Source organism: Podarcis erhardii (assembly GCF_964252035.2).
Source record: "Podarcis erhardii genome assembly, chromosome: 6".
Taxonomy (NCBI): Eukaryota; Metazoa; Chordata; class Lepidosauria; order Squamata; family Lacertidae; genus Podarcis; species Podarcis erhardii.
This window is the reverse complement of record NC_138510.1, coordinates 98,339,813-98,357,947: the sequence shown is the minus strand read 5'-3', so window position 1 is coordinate 98,357,947 and position 18,135 is coordinate 98,339,813. Positions and strand designations below refer to the sequence as shown.

At 43.6% G+C, this 18,135-nt stretch overlaps 1 protein-coding gene across 6 annotated transcripts in view; it reads right to left on the bottom strand.

The window, feature by feature from the left end:
- The window catches only part of RGSL1 (regulator of G protein signaling like 1), a 44,825-nt gene that overhangs the window by 24,389 nt on the left and 2,301 nt on the right, over positions 1 to 18,135 (bottom strand). For 4 of the 6 annotated variants that reach the window (XM_081867301.1, XM_081867302.1, XM_081867303.1 and 1 more), the window contains exons 2-7: positions 9,451 to 9,533; positions 8,951 to 9,025; positions 7,533 to 7,662; positions 5,104 to 5,208; positions 3,433 to 3,594; positions 1,447 to 2,441 (exon numbers count right to left, since the gene is read on the bottom strand). In XM_081867301.1, coding sequence (XP_081723427.1) covers positions 1,447 to 2,441; positions 3,433 to 3,594; positions 5,104 to 5,208; positions 7,533 to 7,662; positions 8,951 to 9,025; positions 9,451 to 9,533 — 1,550 coding nt within the window. Of the gene's footprint in view, positions 1 to 1,446; positions 2,442 to 3,432; positions 3,595 to 5,103; positions 5,209 to 7,532; positions 7,663 to 8,950; positions 9,026 to 9,450; positions 9,534 to 16,674; positions 16,767 to 18,135 lie in introns of those variants that run through there. The other 2 variants (XM_081867304.1, XM_081867305.1) reach the window with 2 other exon arrangements.

The window sequence follows — 18,135 nt, the reverse complement described above, 5'->3', positions numbered from 1 at the left end:
CTGGACTCCAACTCCCAGCTTCCCCAGCAAGCCTGGCCGGTGGGCAGGGATGATGGGAGCTATAGTCCAACAACATCTGGAGGGCCACAGCTCCCCCCCCCCGGTTGTGTGTGCACTTCGCCTCTAAAGCGCATTCTTTCCCTCAAAGATTCCTGGGTGCTGAAGTTTGCTGCTGGGAAGTGTAACTCTGTGAGAGTTAAACTACAGTGCCCAGAATCCTCTGAGAGAATGAATGTGCTTTGGAATGCGTTTTAAAGAGGCTTACACAGCCTCTTATTAAATTAGCCCCTTCTCTTGGCACTGCAGAGTGTGAGTTCTGCCTCTTCCTCTGCACCATCACAGGATTGCACCTGTCTTTGTAAGCCGGCTGCTTTTCTATTCCAACATCCACAAAGTCCCATCTCTCAGTTGTCCTCAGCGTCTTCTTTCTGTGCTTCCATTCCATGTTATCTCCTGTTTCCCTATCCCAAGGCCTCTCTGCACTTCCTCCTCTCAATCCCCTTTCTTTCTTTCTTTCTTTCTTTCTTTCTTTCTTTCTTTCTTTCTCCCTCCCCCCTCCCTCTCCTTCTTCCAGAGTTCACTGCCAACAGCTCACAAGGCTTTTGCACCCTCAACAGTTTGCGCCAGTTCAGGATTCTCAGATACAACTAAGGCACGTGGTGTGTTGGGGACCTGCAGGGTGCGCCAGGGGAAGGGGGGGGGCTGGAGTTTGACTTAGGAGAGGGGGCCTGTGATTTGTGGGAACCTGTACCAGCCAGGAAGCAAGAATCAGAGGCTGGAAGGTGGAGCGCAGGATGGTTTGGAAGAAGAAGAGGAGGCGGAGGCAAGTCAGGCAAGTGAAGGGCCAGGTGCTTCTCCCCCCCTCTCCCACGCCTCTGTCTCCCAGAACCATGAGGGGGCTGAAGAGGGGTGAGCAGAGGAAGCTTCCATGCAGGCATTATCTCCAGTTGCAACTGCACAGCCCGTCAGGGGAAGGTACATAAACTGGTAAAGGGGGAGTGGTCCCCTGTTGCTGCAACTGCTCCCTAGAGTCTGGGCCTGGCAATAGCTGCCTAGATGCTAGGTTGGTGTGCGTGGCCCTTCAGAGCCATAGAAACGATGGTAAGTGTCCACTTTTGACAATAAAGAGTTAACTATGTGCTGCATGCATTCCTGACATGGTGTGCCTGGCTGCCTACAGCAGGCTAGAGAAACCAGCGGCAACTCTGCCACACATCTCTGGATACAGGAAAGGAGGGGTTATGGGCTTATATGTTTCCCACAAAGAAGTGGGGAAGCCAGGGCCACAAAGAATGGATATTAGGAATTCCTCCTTGTTTTGGGGAGGGGGGTGCAGGGCATGTTGTCTATGCTAGACCCTGATTACAATACGCCTACTTTACTGGGTGAAATCTCAAGTATGCTTCCCGCTATTAACTTTCATGGAGAGAAAACAAGCTTTCCCACCTTACAGATTTCTTTCTGTGCCTTCAGTACCCAGGGTATAACATGCCCAGAAGGAAGGAGATTTTGTAAGTTCCTGAGAGTTGTCAGTTTCAAGGGGAGGTGCCAGTTGCTGTTCTGGGTCAGGTACAGCTCACAAATCCTTTCTCCCATGACATGGCGCAGAAGGATGTTCCCTTCGCCAAGGGAGCAGAGCATCATGCGCAAAAAGTCCTCCAGGTCATGCCACAGGTCTAGGAGATGCACCTCCAGGCCATGATCCCTGCGCAGCAAAAACTCCCGGAAGGGGCGCCCTGCACATTTGTCGGCAGTGAGTGCCCAAGGAAGGAAATCTAAGCACATGGGAGACTTGACAAGGGTTTTTAAGGCAAGCAGCGAAGGGAACTGGACCACAGGAGTGGAAGAGCGCAGCTTATTATAGGTGATTGCGTTAGCAAGCTCATTTGCCAGAGGAGAGGACATGAAATCGCTTGGACTGCTTTTGAAGCTTGGCGATTCATCGGAAACGCCCATTGCTGAATCCCGGATCTGATCTGCTGGAGAAGGACTGGAACTGGCAGAATGTCTTGCCGAATGTCTTGCAGAATGACGGTGCTTCTTGTGTGCCGGACTGCTTCTGCGTGACTTCTTCTTCTTGCGGCTTTCTTTGTGCTTCCCTCCTTCAGAGTAGCCTTGGCCTGTTACATGGTCCCAGACCTTCCTCTTGCTTTCCAAGCTGCAATAGGACTGCGTTTCGCTGCTGCTTTGCCTGATACTCATGGGCGGCCGAGGAGACACCGCCTGCTTCGGCAAACCTGCCCTGTGCAGCCTTTCCTCATACTGCTCGAGGAGATGGCGGCACGCTGGCTCCTTCTCCATCTTCAACTTGCAGTGGATGTAGAAGTTTGGGAGCCAGTAGCTTTCGATCTTGAACAGGGCCACTTTCTGCATCTCAGACAGGATTTCCCTCCGAGAGCGGACGTGTTGGGGGTGGTAGGGAGTCATTTTCAGAAGGGATTCTGCAAATGTTACAAAGCATTGGGGGAAAGAGGAGTTAATGGTTCATAGAGTTGTGAAAGAAGAAAATGGTCTTTCTGCTGACTGGCTGGGCTTCTTTTTAATTCTGTGTCCACTTCTGGGATGACTGCTCTTTTAGGCTGCAGTCAGATGGCAAGTGTGATGGAGGGCACCATATTAGCTATCCGTTGCCTGGAGGGTGCTCAGACACTCCCCACCCCCACATAATGGGATGCATTCAGGGGAAAAGGCACCAGTCCACCCAAAAATATTAATGTTTTCATTTGGCGTCTTGTATCAAAGAGGGAGTCTGAATAGCCAGTGGCGGAATCATAGAACTGTAGTGTTGGGAGGGACCCCAAGGGTCATCTAGTCCAAACCCTTGCAACGCAGGAACCTCAGCTAAAGCATCTGTGCATGCCATCAGTGGTCTCACAAGTTGTCAAACTTCCAATGGCTGAGGCACCGTTTTTCTCTGACTTACACGTCAATCATATGCATGAGTAGATTTTTTTAAAAAGCATGTAGGGGTAAAAGTTATCTGTCCTCTGAGAAGTCTATACTCTGTGTTCCAGGGTGAGTGGAGTCACTGTTGTGGCCATGCCTTCTGATAGTCATGAAGGATAGCCCTATCAACAGCTATCAGCCATTGTGGCTAAATGGAACTTCTGGGTTCAGAAGCAGGAAAAATAAGAGATGTTGCCTGCAAGCTCTCTTTGCGGGCTTCCTGGGAGCACGTGACGGGCCTTTTTAGGAAGCAGTGTGCTAGACTCAATGGACTTTTTTGAAGGAAACTAGCCAAGCAGTATCACATGCAGAGACACAACAGGTGACTTCAGTTTCCTCCACAGGCAGGTGACTCTTTGGGGAATCATGGAAAGATGCAGTGGGGAGTCACTGATTTAGAAAGAGGCACTTGGGGTTCCCAGGAACCTTTAATTATATAATTAGTTCTCTTGCAGCATCACGGCACTATGAGAGTGTGTCACTTACCAATGGTTGTGTTGCAGAGGATGACAACGGTGGAGCCCTCCTGCAAGTGAGTGGCCATCAACACCTGGATCAGGGACTCATAGAGATCTTGCTGGGATTCATCAGTCTCGTCAATCCCAAGTATCCTTTCCGTGGCGAGCCAGAACTTGGTCAGCTCTTCCCCTGTAGATTAGACATAAAGTTAGGACTGCGCATTCCAGGCAATATCTGTAATGTCCTGCTTGGAAGGAATAGGATTTTCAGCTAATTCTTGAGGGGGATTTGGTTGTGAAACTTGGATTGCAAAATGGTTGCTTTCTGCTTTAAAGGCTCTCCTCCACTGAAGGGGCAAAAGCTCACAGGGAGGTTAAAAGTATACAGGGATGGTTTGCTTAGGAGGGGTATGGAAGGTTAGAAACATTCCTCTCCCTGCAATCCCCCTTGCGCTGCTCTCCGGACTGGGGAACAGCTGAGAGCAGTGAAAAAGAGGCTGGACTACAGGAGTAGGGGAATTATTCTTTATCTGGAGGCCTAGTCCCTTCTGTTGTTCAGCTGATCAGTGGGAAGGTGTGTTGTGGGCCACATAAGATTAATAAGGTAAGGACCCCCTGGACAGTTAAGTCCAGTCAAATTTGACTATGGGGTGCATCACTCATCTCACTTTCAGGCGAGGAAGCCGGCGTTTGTCCACAGACAGCTTTCCAGGTCATGTGGCCAAAATGACTAAACCGCTTCTGGCACAACAGGACACTGTGATGGAAGCCAGAGCACACGGAAACGCCATTTACCTTCCTGCCTCAGTGGTACCTATTTATCTACTTGCACTGGCATGCTTTCGAACTGCTAGGATGGCAGGAGCTGGGACAGAGCAATGGGAGCTCCCATTGCTCGAACTGCCAACCTTCCGATAGGCAAGCTCAAGAGGCTCAGTGGTTTAGACCACAGTGCCACCTTAACTACATAAGTTAAGGTGACAAGCAGCCCAGGGGGTACAGACTGCACACTTCTGAGGAAGATAGAAAAGGGGGCATATTTTCTGAGACTATACATACTGACTGGAGAATATGCACATGTTGGCTGGAGAATGTACAAAATTCACCTGAAATCTGCACATTTCCCAAAGCCTGTTGGGTATTATTCATAATGGCCAGATAATGTACAAAATTCATTTGATTCATGCAAATTACCCAAGGTCTCTTGGAGATTATGCATCTTGACCAGGAAATGTGCACATTCTCCAGGAGGTCTGATGAATGTACACAATGGCTGCTTGTTATGCACATTAACCATTCAACTTGCATTCTCCTTAAAATATCAGGATGGAAGCTATCAATTCATTAGCACTTTAAAATAATAGGGCAGGCTACCCACCTGCAGCGTGAGGGAAGACAGCAAGACAAACAACTGAGCCAGAAGTTGATTTGCTATTGCAAACATATATTTGTATCATGCAAGTTGCAGAAGTGAATGGAATCGAGGCTCCCACCACAGCTAAAGAGTTTGCTGTTAAGCCTTTTTAAATTGTGATGTCTTTACCCTTAGAGAATGATAGAGTGTGCAGAGGCAGGTTTTTATCAGATACATCCATAGAAGGAGCTGGACAGATGTTCAGCCCCACGGATCAGAGAGTCTGGGGTTGCCATTTGTTTCCCGCTGTGTAATTTCTGTGTGCTGCGCTTCCCCTTTTCTTACCTGCCATTCCTTGCATGAAGGCACGGAAGCGCCACATCCCCCGGCTGCCCCCAATGCACTTCTCAAGGAGCCACTGGTCAGCCTTGATCCACCGCAGCATCTCCGCTGTAGAGCAAAAGCAAAACGACACATTGGCAGGTCACCTAGTCAGACCTCACCTGGAGTACTGTGTCCAGTTCTGGGCACCACAGTTCAAGAAGGACACTGACAAACTGGAACGTGTCCAGAGGAGGGCAACCAAAATGGTCAAAGGCCTGGAAACGATGCCTTATGAGGAACGGCTAAGGGAGCTGGGCATGTTTAGCCTGGAGAAGAGGAGGTTAAGGGGTGATATTGTCTATTGTCCCACCCTGCCTGAAGTCGTCAACTATTGTTCCTCTGCCTAAAAAACCCACTATCAGTAGTTTGAATGACTACAGACCAGTTGCACTGACTCCAATCATCATGAAGTGTTTTGAGAAACTGGTGCGCCGTCACATTATTTCCTGTCTTCCACCAATTTTTGACAACTACCAGTTTGCATACAGGGCAAATAGATCCACAGAAGACGCTATCACCACCACTCTCCATGCTGCTCTGTCCCATCTGGAGCAGCCGGGGAGTTATGTGAGGCTGCTGTTTGTGGATTTTAGCTCTGCTTTTAACACTATCCTCCCCCATAGACTGGTGTCCAAGCTAGAGGCGATTGGACTCTCCAACTCCACCTGTCTCTGGGTTTTGGATTTTTTGTCAGAACGTTCTCAGAGGGTTAGAGTAGGGTCACATATGTCCAAAGCCCTTAGCCTTAACACCGGCTCACCACAGGGTTGTGTGTTGAGTCCCCTGCTCTTTACTCTCTACACATATGACTGTACAGCCATCTATTCCAGCAACAAAATCATCAAGTTTGCTGATGACACTACGGTGGTGGGGCTCATTTCAGGAGGGGATGAGTCCGCCTATCGGGACGAGGTGGAGCGGCTCTGTGTTTGGTGTGGAGAGAACAATCTGGCTCTTAATACAGCTAAGACCAAGGAATTGGTGGTGGATTACAGGACAAAAAAGGCGGTCATTCAGCCCTTGTATATCAACGGGGAACGGGTGGAGAGGGTGGCGGAATTCAGGTTTTTGGGAGTGACTATCGATCAGGGCATGTCTTGGAGCGCAAATACCACTGCTCTGGTGAAGAAGGCTCAGCAGAGAATTTATTTCCTCAGACTTTTAAAGAAGAACAATCTGAGTGAGAAACTGCTGGTGTCCTTCTACCGAGGCTCCATAGAGAGCATTCTCACATACTGTATTTGTGCTTGGTTCTCCAGTTGTACAGCTAGGGAGAAGAAGGTGCTCCAGAAGGTCATAACCACAGCCCAAAGGATTATTGGTCATCCTCTCCCATCTTTGGAAGAACTGTACGGTTCCCGTTGTCTTAGGAAAGCAAACAACATCCTGCAGGATTCATCTCACCCGGGATACAGTCTGTTTGCACTACTGCCTTCTGGCAGGAGATATAGAAACATCAAGTCAAGGACAAATAGACTGAAAAATAGTTTCTATCCAAGAGCTGTGGCCTTTTTGAATGCTGTAACTCGATAGTGTGACCTGGAAGTTTGATGGGTGTGGGTGTGGGTGTGGCTGGAATGTGGTTTGTTTGGTTGTTGTTGCTGTTTTGCTTTTGTTGTTTTTTTAAGGGATGGCATCCAATTTCGTTGCACTGTGCAATGTTGCACTTGTGTAATGACAATAAAGAATCTATCTATCTATCTATCTATCTATCTATCTATCTATCTATATGATAGCCATGTTCAAATATATAAAAGGATGTCACATAGAGGAGGGAGAAAGGTTGTTTTCTGCTGCTCCAGAGAAGCGGACACGGAGCAATGGTTCCAAACTACAAGAAAAAAGATTCCACCTAAACATTAGGAGGAACTTCCTGACAGTGAGAGCTGTTTGACAGTGGAATTTGCTGCCAAGGAGTGTGGTGGAGTCTCCTTCTTGGGAGGTCTTTAAGCAGAGGCTTGACAACCATATGTCAGGAGTGCTCTGATGGTGTTTCCTGCTTGGCAGGGGGTTGGACTCGATGGCCCTTGTGGTCTCTTCCAACTCTATGATTCTATGATTCTATGATTCTATGACCTAAAAGTGTACTGGTGGCACCAGCTTGGCTCCAAGAGTTGCCAGAAGGAGGCACACAAGACACCATCCAACTTGTGCAGCCTTTTATTCTCCCAAAGATACCCTGCAAGGCAGCAGAGGCTGAGTCTCAGAGTTTTCCTTCTCCTAGATGGGCTCCCTTCCCAGGTGGACGAGGAATCTGCTCATTGTTGGATACTTGGGATTTTTTGTGGGTTCTACATTAGTTTGGACAATCACTCAGTTTCCCTGGTTGTTGTTTTTTCTGGCAGATAGTGTTTGGAATGTTTCTTTTAGCGTTTCACGTCAACTCTTACCTGCCTCTGGAGACTGGATGAAACTCAGGAGCTCTTCACAGAGAAGGTAGTGCAGGCACAAGTTGGTTTTGCAGAAGTAAGGCAGTCGGTGTTTTTCCATCCAGTTCATCAAGCCTTTGTGCTTTGATACCTGTATTGGCCCAAAACGATGTGCTTAATTGAGACCAGGTGTATGGGAGAAAGTCACCAGTTCACATTTAAAGGTGAACCTCCCTAATTTGCACTTTCTGAAACAATGCAAGAACCAAAACACAACCGCCCTTCAGAATTCTCAGTGCTCCAAATTTTGCAGTGCAGCTTTCTGGCCTAGTAACATGCACAAGAATGCATATACTGGGCTAAATGTATATAAAAATGCATATATTAGTGAAAGTAACATACAAAAATGCATTATATTACATTTAGGCATTTTATGAGGGTTTTGTGGTTTTTTTAAGGGAATGGATATGGAAATGTGGAGAACTGAAGATTGGAAAAAGAGGGAGAGACAAAAACTGACAGATTCACCCATCCCTAAAGAAAAAATTGTATCACATCTGCAAAATCCTGGCATCCAAGAAATTTGTGGTTTATCATTTTCTTCACAAGGAGGTAAAAGACAGCTTACTTGACTGGCACTACCTTGCAGAAAGGATTACTGGTTGTATCACAACACCCCACAGCCACCCCAAATTCAGTGTCAAGGAAACTCAACAGCAAACACAGAGATGAACGATTTCAAGCAGAAGTAACCAACCCAGTTGCCCTCAAGACAAGTTGTACTATAAATCCCATCTGCCCCAACCAGTTTGGCCAATGGCCAAGAATGATGGGAGTTGTGGTCCACTAACATCTGGTGGGTGCCTCGTTGACTATCCTTGGTTTAGAGGGTGAGATAGATTAAAAAGGGAGATGAGGGACAGAGAATAATAGCTATGTGAAAAGGATAGGATTGTGATCAGCTTTATAGCCCATCCACTAGAAGTCTTGTCCCTTCTGGTCCTCTTTGATGTCTCAGTACCAGACAGAGCTCTCTTATTCATGAACTGGTTGTGCTCACGCTCTTCAGAGAGAGGCAAGCACTTCAGCAAGTCGTCTTTGTCATTCCGCATGGACACAGCAAGGCAGTTGTGCGTCTGCTTTTGCATGCATGAGAGTCTGAATTCCGCTCATATTATGCCTTGGTGGAAATTAGGTTGTCCAGACACACAAACAGCAAATTGCAGGATGATGGAAAATGGAATAGCATGAGAGATTCCAATCATCACCCCTACCACAGGCCAAACACCAATAGTTGCATTTTGGACACCACACATTGAAGAAGTCTATTTGATTCTGTGCCAGATTCCTGGGACTTCAAGCTAATATCAGCAATACCATCAATGCCACTCATCCCCATGTGCAAAAGGCTGCCAGCTTTGGAAAATATCGACATTTACCAGGTTGCATGGTAATTCTGGCCAAAGATACCATTGACGAGTGCTGTGCATGAAAATAGGGGTCTGACCAAACACCTGTGGAGTGAGAGAGAAAGAGAGGGAGATGGAGAGAAAGATACAGAAAAAGATGGTTAATGAAGTCTCTACTTTCATCTCCAGCTCTAGTTTCTACTGGGATATAGTCACTGCTTGATAAAATGATAGTACTGTTACACCCCACCCCAATCTCTGAACAAGGCGAGACTCCAGGGGTTCCAGGCGCTGACCCAGAATTTGTTTCTTCCTTGAATAGGAGCTTGGGGAGGGGTGTTGCAAGCACTGGAAAACACAGCAGGTAATGCACAACAGGTGAAGGCATCCCTGCCCGCTCTCTGGTTTGTGCAGCAACGTGTAAACACATATTGAAATGTAGCGGGGCAGGGGACAACCTCACTGCATTTTAAGTCACTAATATGTAATATGTACATAGCCAAATATACTGAGTGTTAGAGGGAACTTACAGGAAGATTCAGGAATGTGTTGAAGAAGTCAGCAAAGATTTCATTTTGCATCAGAACTGTCAAGTGCTTCTTGGCAATCAGTTCTGCAAAGAAGAAGAGCGTGATTGTGGTGAAAATGGAAGTTTTTGGTTTTTTAAAAAATAAAATATTTATTAAAATTTTCAAAAAGTTATCTAAAATAGAAAAAAAACAGAATAAAAGTAAAAAGAAAAAATACATACAAAACATAAAAACCACATACAATAACAAGTATAATTTCAGTCCCTTATGTTCATAAGCCTTACTTTCCCGACCTCCTCATACCTCCCGTTCCTGTATTCCAATCTCTAATTAATTCAATTCCGCAAATCCTTCCCCTTATCTCAATTAATTTTTTTAAAATCTTCCTTTTCTTAATACCTAATCAATACAACTGAAAACCCCTTAATTTCTAAAACCATGTCGCTCTATCATTCAATAATTTTACAGTTTTTATTCAGATAGTCCTTAAATTTCTTCCATTCTTCTTCCGCCGTCTCTTTTCCCTGGTCTTGGATTCTGCCAGTCATTTCTGCCAGTCCCATGTAGTCTATTACTTTCATCTGCCATTCTTCAATGGTGGGTAGATCTTCTGTCTTCCAATACTTTGCGATTAGTATTCTTGCTGCTGTTGCGGCATACATAAAGAATGTTCTGTCCTTCTTTGGCACCAATTGGCCGACCATGCCCAGGAGAAAGGCCTCTGGTTTCTTCAAAAAGGTAAACTTAAATATCTTTTTCATTTCATTATGGATCATCTCCCAGAAAGCCTTAATCCTTGGGCACGTCCACCAAAGGTGAAAGAATGTACCTTCTGTTTCTTTACATTTCCAACATTTATTATCAGACAAGTGGTAAATTTTTGCAAGCTTGACTGGGGTCATGTACCACCTATAAATCATTTTCATAATATTCTCTCTTAAGGCATTACATGCCGTAAATTTCATACCGGTGGTCCACAACTGTTCCCAGTCAGCAAACATAATGTTATGACCTATATCTTGAGCCCACTTGACCATAGCTGATTTAACCGTTTCGTCCTGAGTATTCCATTTCAACAGCAAGTTATACATTCTTGATAATATTTTAGCATTGGGTTCTAACAGTTCTGTCTCCAGTTTTGATTTTTCCACCTGAAAACCGATTTTCCTATCTAACTTATAAACCTCCATTATCTGATCGTAATGAAGCCAATCTCACACTTTATTTTTCAGTTTCTCATAGCTCTGCAATTTCCATTTGTCCCCTTCTTGGTCCAGAATCTCCCATATTTCGGCCATTTGGATTCCATATTAAGTTTTTTAACTGCCTTTGCCTCCAATGGAGACAACCACCCTGGAGTTTTATTTTCCAGCAAATCTTTGTACTTGACCCAGACATTATATAATGCTTTCCTAACAACATGGTTTTTAAAAGCTTTATGGACCTTGTCATACCACAAATATGCATGCCACCCAAAAGCATTATTAAAACCTTCTAAGTCCAAAATATCTGTATTCTCCAGAAGTAGCCATTCTTTCAGCCAGCAGAAAGCTGCTGCTTCATAATATAATTTAAAGTCTGGCAGGGCAAATCCCCCCCTTTCCTTTGCATCTGTTAGAATCTTAAATTTTATTCTGGGCTTTTTGCCCTGCCAGACAAATTTAGAAATATCTTTCTGCCACTTCTTAAAACATTCCATCTTATCAATTATTTGCAATGTTTGGAATAGAAATAACATTCTAGGCAATACATTCATCTTTATAACTGCAATTTGCCCCAACAAGGAAAGCCTCAAATTTGACCAAATTTCCAAATCCTTTTTCACTTCTATCCAACATTTCTCATAGTTGTCCTTAAACAAATTTACATTTTTAGCTGTCATATTAATCCCCAAGTATTTAACTTTCTTAACCACAGTTAAACCTGTCTCATTCTGAAACCTTTCCCTTTCAGTAGGTGTTAAATTTTTCTCCAATACCTTAGTTTTAAACTTATTCAATTTAAATCCTGCTACTTGACCAAATTCTTGAATTAATTCTAAAACCCTTTTTGTACTGGACTCTGGCTCTTGTAATGTAAGAACAAGGTCATCTGCAAATGCTCTCAGTTTGTACTGTTTGGCTCCGACCTGAATACCTTTAACCAACTGGTCTCTTCGAATCATTTTCAGCAACACCTCCAGGACTGATATAAAAAGTAATGGGGAGATTGGGCACCCCTGACGTGTCCCTTTTTCTATCTTAAATTCTTCCGTAACCACATTATTTACAATTAACTTTGCTTTTTGTTCAGAGTATATTGCACTTATACCATTTTCAAACCCTTGGCCTACCCCCATCCCCTGGAGATTTTTCCTCATAAAAGTCCAAGAGATATTATCAAATGCTTTCTCCGCGTCCACACATATCAACACTGCTTTGGTATTTATATTCACTTCTAACATTTCCAAAATGTCAATTATATTCCTTACATTATCTGACAAGTGTCTTCTTGGGAGAAAGCCCGCTTGATCTCTGTGAATCTCCTTCATCAAAACTTTTTTCAATCTCTTAGCCAAAATGTCAGCAAAGATTTTGTAATCCACATTTAATAACGAGATAGGGCGGTAGTTCTTAAATTGGGTCTTTTCAGTCTCTGTCTTTGGTATAAGTGGAAAGCCTCTTTCCACGATTCTGGTGCTCTTTTCCCCTCCAAAATTTCATTGCAGACTTCCTTCAAAGCTTTATAATATCTGGAAGTCAACCCATCCGGTCCCGGAGATTTGCCCAATTGTATGTTTTGAATGGCACCTTCTATTTCCTGATCAGATATTTTACAGTTCAACTCTAAGTTACTTTCTTCTGATATTTTTTGTAATCCATTTGTTTTCAAAAAACAATCAATGTTCAATTCATTTTGCGGCCCTTGTGCATATAATTGCTTAAAATATTTCTGGAAGCAATCTCTAATCTCATTTGGCTTGTGGATATTCTTTCCTTCCACTTCTAGATTTGTAACCGTATTCAATTTTTGTCTTTTCTTCATTTGCCAAGCCAGTAGTTTTCCACATTTATCTGCTGATTCAAATGTCTTTTGTCTCATTTGTTTAATTTTCCATTCTATTTGTTGATTCATCAGTTCCATATATTGTGTCTGATATAATTTAATTTCTCTCAGAATCTCTTGAGATTTTGGTTTTGATCTTAGTTTTCTTTCCCCTTCTTTTATCTTTCCCAAAATCTTATCTTTTTTCTCATTCTGGCTTCTCTTTTTTATTGCATTTTGTTGTATCAAAAATCCACGCATAACGGCTTTACTAGCATCCCAGATTACTCTTTTTTCCACCTTGGTCTTCATATTTATTTCAAAATAATCTCTCAAAGCTTTTTGGGCCTTTTTATACACTTCTTCATCTCTAAATAGGGTGTCATTCATCCTCCATCTGAAGGAGCCAGTTGTTATTTGCTTCATTTCCATTTTTACAGCGTTGTGGTCGGAGCAAGTTTTGGGGCAGATTTCCACTTTCTTTATCTTTGATGCCAGTCCTCTAGTAATCCAGATTTGGTCAATTCTAGTCCATGTCATCTTGGCTTCAGAGAAGAAGGTTCCCTCTCTTTCTAGGGGGTTCTTTGTTCTCCAAATGTCAATTAAATCCATGTTGTCAGTCATTTCAAAAAAAGTTTTGGGTAATCTTCCATCTTTAAAACAAAACAAATTCCTTCCAGTAGCACCTTAAAGACCAACTAAGTCAGTTCTTGGTATGAGCTTTCGTGTGCATGCACACTTCTTCAGATACACAGTGTATCTGAAGAAGTATCTGAAGTGTATCTGAAGAAGTGTGCATGCACACGAAAGCTCATACCAAGAACTGACTTAGTTGGTCTTTAAGGTGCTACTGGAAGGAATTTGTTTTGTTTTGACTATGGCAGACCAACACGGCTACCTATCTGTAACTTCCATCTTTAGTAATTGTCTGTCTTTGTGCTTTATCCATATTTGTAGAAACCACTCCATTCATGTCTCCCATCAGTATTAAATTAAAATCTAGATAGTCCAACAAGGTCTCATGCAACTTCTTAAAAAATTCAGATTTCCCCTCATTCGGTGCGTAAATACCTACGACCAAGAATTTTTCTCCTTGGACTTGAATTTCAATTGCCAATATTCTTCCTTGTTCATCTTTAAAAATAAATTTCGGTTGCAATTTTTCCTTTGCATATATCACGACTCCTCTTTTTTTTACTTTATCAGCTGAGATAAATTCCTGCCCCAATCTTTTGTTCACCAATATTTTCCTATGTGACCTCATCACATGTGTTTCTTGTAGGCAAATCAAGTCCAATTGTTCTTTCTTCAATATATGAAAAACCGTTTTCCTCTTTCGGGGCATGTTTAGACCATTACAATTCCAGCTTAGAAGTTGCAGAGCCATGGTGCATCTATTTACTTACTCCTGTTGCTCCAAGTAGTTGGTCTTCTTCTGGTAGTTTCAATCCAAATGATAGGTTCGAAATGTCCAATGTTCCTTTTCCTGGCGGCGTCAGTTCCCCTCTAGATTCCGCCTCCTTCACCAGATCTTCTTCGTGATCTCTCAGGAACTTGTCTTTGTCACTCAATGTTCTGATTCTTATCTTTCTTCCTTTATATTTAAAGGATAGGCCTTGTGGAAATTCCCACCTGAAGAATATCTTGTTTTTTTTCAGTAAAATGACCAATTCTCTGTAGTCGGTTCTTACATCCAAGATAAGCTTCGGAATGTCTTTAAAAATCTCCACAGAAGAATTTTCAATCTCCAAAGTCTTTTGGTAGTGCAGGTTCAAAATTTTATCCCTTTCTTCTTTTGTTCTTAATGATATCAAACAGCCCCTTGGTTTATTCTTCTTTTGTCTTATGCCGAGCCTAAATGCACTCACTATCTTAAATTCTTCCTTCTGCAGATCCTGTTGCCAAAAATATAGAAATTCTTTTGTTAGGAAGTCCACCAGATTGTCTCTCTCGTTTTCCGGGACTGACCTGATCCTTAAATTTCTCTCCTTCCTTTGAAGTTCAAGCATAGAGAAGGTCCGGTCATGATCCTCCAGTTTCTTAATAACTGGTGGTATCCTCTCTTGAGTGGCAACAGCAATTTCCTTTGCTTCCTCAGCAATCTTTCGAGTTGTGGCCGAATCCCCAAAAGTCTTACAATAGTCTCTGTATTAGAATTCACCTTCCTTCCTAGATCATCAATACTTTTCGTATTCAAATCAATTTTTGCTGAGACCTCAGCTACTTGTTTATTCGTTTCCGCAACTTGTTTGCTTGTTTCTATTCCCTGCTTCGTTAAATGTTCCAAAGATGCATTAATTTTGCCAAGTGCCTCTGCCAGGGCGTCCTCTGTTGACATTGTTTTTACTTTTGTTTGGGCAACAGCAGCTGTTCCCGTGCCTCCACTTGTTGATGCTCTTCGCTGGTGGGAAAAATCAGTCTTGTATTGTCTACCGGATCTTAGACTTACACTTTTTTCTTCTAGTTTCCCCTTTTCTTTATCCATAACACTCTCATTCAAAGCCAAGGTCACGTCTCACAGCTGTGCCTCTGTTTTTAAAGGAATTTTCCACTAGATCTTACTTCAAGTGGCTTAGTTCTTATTGTTGCAACAAAGTCTCCACTAGGGGGAAAGCCCCAACTTCACTTTACACTTTTTAGAACAATGTCTCTTTAAAAAACCCCTTTTTTCCAATAAGCCACAGTTTCAATTCTCTCTTCAATGCTACTTTATATAAAAGTCTCTCAAAGACAATGTATCTTTGCGCAGAGTTATTGCTATAAACAGTTACAAAATGCTGACAGCTCACCCTTCAATTTCCCTCAAGGCAGTCCGACTCCAGAGATCAGGCAGCGGATGTCCTTTTTAATTTTAAGTTCGTTCCTTCCTGCAGGCTTATAAAATTCAATTTTCCACCCCCCCCACCACTCCTGCAAACCGGGGGGGGGGGGTACTCTTCCCAACGATATGTTCCCAACTTCAGAAAAAGTTCCCTCTTAAGTTACAGCTTGCCGTCACTTTGCTTAAGATTATCTATGGGGCAGAAAGGCAGACTTCCTTTTTGTACCTTTCCCCTGCTGGTGCCGAAATTCTTAAAATTTTGTTCAATTTAAGTCCTTTAATCCTACTCACGAGTAGTTGCTTTTAAGTCCGAATTCATAAAGAAGAAATCAGCGCTCTCCGATCATGGCGACGTGGCTTCACTCCACAGGCTGGATGACGACCTTCAGCACCGCGCCGCTCACTCGCTACCGCTCCGCAGCCTTTAAAAAGGCTCCTTTGCGGTTTTGGGGGGCGCAAAAGGTGCCCGCCGGGTCTCCTCGTTCACAGGCTTTCGCGCCTGTGACTTTTGGGGGTCCCCGCCTCGCCGTGGCTACGGGACCCGAACCCGTGGAGCAGACTTCCCCCGGAGCTCGGAGGTAAGTCCGCCATTAATCGCTGGCACTGACTGGAAGTCGAAAATGGAAGTTTGGGTTTGAAACAGTAAAGTTATCCACCGAATTATTTGCACTCATCCTTACTGCAAAAAAGTTGTCTTTTGAGGAAGCAGGTTTGGTGGGTAACACCTCCCAGTTGCAACACATGAATTTGGCGGTATGTGACTAAATATCATATATGGTATATCATAACAACAACAACAACAACAACAACAACCAGTAACTCCCTCCCACAAATACATTTTAAAGGCCAAAGGCCTGGTTATAGAGGAACATTATTGCCGGCACCTAAAGATACTCTATTTAGTGAAGGTGCTAGGCGAGGCTCCCTGGGGAGAGCATTCCATAAGCAGGGAGTCACCACAGAAAAGGCCTGTTCTCCTGTTGCCACCTTCTGGAGCTCTTGTGGAGGAGGCAAATGAAGAAGGGCCTCAGATGATAGTCCCAGGGTATGGAGATGATCCTTGATTATTCTGTTGGAATTGGTAGGAAGTGAGTCTAATCCACTGAAAAAATTATGAAGAGATATTGGTGTAGAAGAGCCAGTACTGACAGCATAGTGTTTTGAGACCTGGGCTTGGCTGTGAAAATCCCAGTTTCACGTCCATGAGGGCTTCTCTGAGAGCCTTTGGGCACACCATGGCCATCTATCTGCCCAACCTATCCCAGGGTTCTTGTGAGGATGGCTGGGCTAACGTCAGTTATGCCACCACCCTGAGCTTCTTGACGGAAAGGTATGATAAAAAAATACAGTGAACAAATGATACGTGCGCACACACACACCAACTCTTACTCATTCTATTCATGATGAGTCTGGGTTGAGGACGCTTTCACTGTTGCAGCATTTCAAGGCAGTTTTTGCTGAGCTCTGTTCTGTTATGATGCGTTAGAACAGTTGCTGCTCCAGCAGGTTCCACATTCCACCAAGGCAGCTCTTAGCTGATCATGATTTTTCTCCCCATTTGTTGCACATAACATGAAAAATTATATTGTTTTACAAATTTCCTCCTAATTATCAAAGATCTCCTTAGAATGTCCTGGAGCTGTTCATAGACTCAGCAGAGTCGAGGGGTGAAGTTTTCCCCTGAATGGCAGCACCTCAGGTTCCTGTTGCATGTTTGAACTTGCTCTGTCCTCCCTTCCCAAAATAACCTCTCTGCACATAGAAAAAAAGCAGCAAGTCGGCTAGGAATAACTCCTGTTCTTTGTGGGTGGGTGTATGCGTGACTGTGTGTATGGAAATTCAAACATACAAATATTCATTCCCACTTGTACCCTAAAGTGGAACAGTCCAGGAAATGTTCTGCCATTTAGTTCATTATTAAGAGGCCTTTGCATATCCCAAAACACACATTTCCCTAGCATGCATGTTGTACATGTGATCATGGAGTTATGATATTTGGGCATTAATTGGAAATTGTTTCACACCAGCCCCACCGCAATCCCACCACATACCTCTAGCACCACACTTCCCCTGTTGCCACCCTCTGGTTGCATAGGGGAGCAACCAAGATGATCAAGGGTTTGGAAACCAAGCCTTATGAAGAATGGTTGAGGGATCTGGGTATGTCTAGCCTTGAAAAGAGGAGACTGAGAGGAGAAGTGATAGTCATTTTCAAATATCTGAAGAGCTGTCACATGGAAGATGGAGCAAGCTTGTCTTCTCCTACTCCAGAGGGTAGGAATCAGTCCAATACAACTAAATATAAGGAAGAATTTTTGACAGTAAGAGTTGCTTGACAGTGGAACAGAATCCAAAAAAAAAGGTGGCAGACTCTCCTACCTTGGAGGTTTTAAAGCGGGGATTGGATGGCCATCTATCATTGATGCTTTAACTGAGATTCCTGCATTGCACAGTGAGGGGTTGGACTAGATGACCCTTGGGTCCCTTCCAACTCTAAGATTCTAATTTTCTATTATTCTCTTCCTTAATAGCCTGGGGAAAATAATTAGGAACAACCACTAATTCCCAGTCCATGAAAGGATAAAATTGTTAGTTATGCCCATGATAGGATAAAATTATTAGTTATGTACACAAACATAATGGCAGCCAATAGAGTAAAACTGACTTTGCAGCTTGAGATGATAAAGGCATCATTCACATTGCTAGTGTAACAGAATCTTGTGGCACCTTAAAGTCTGACTAAAACCAGTGGAGAGCCATCATTGTCAATGATACGGAAGCAGGTGGAGAGCAATGGCATAAGGCAGGTTTCCATGTTCCTATGTAGCGCATGAATTCTA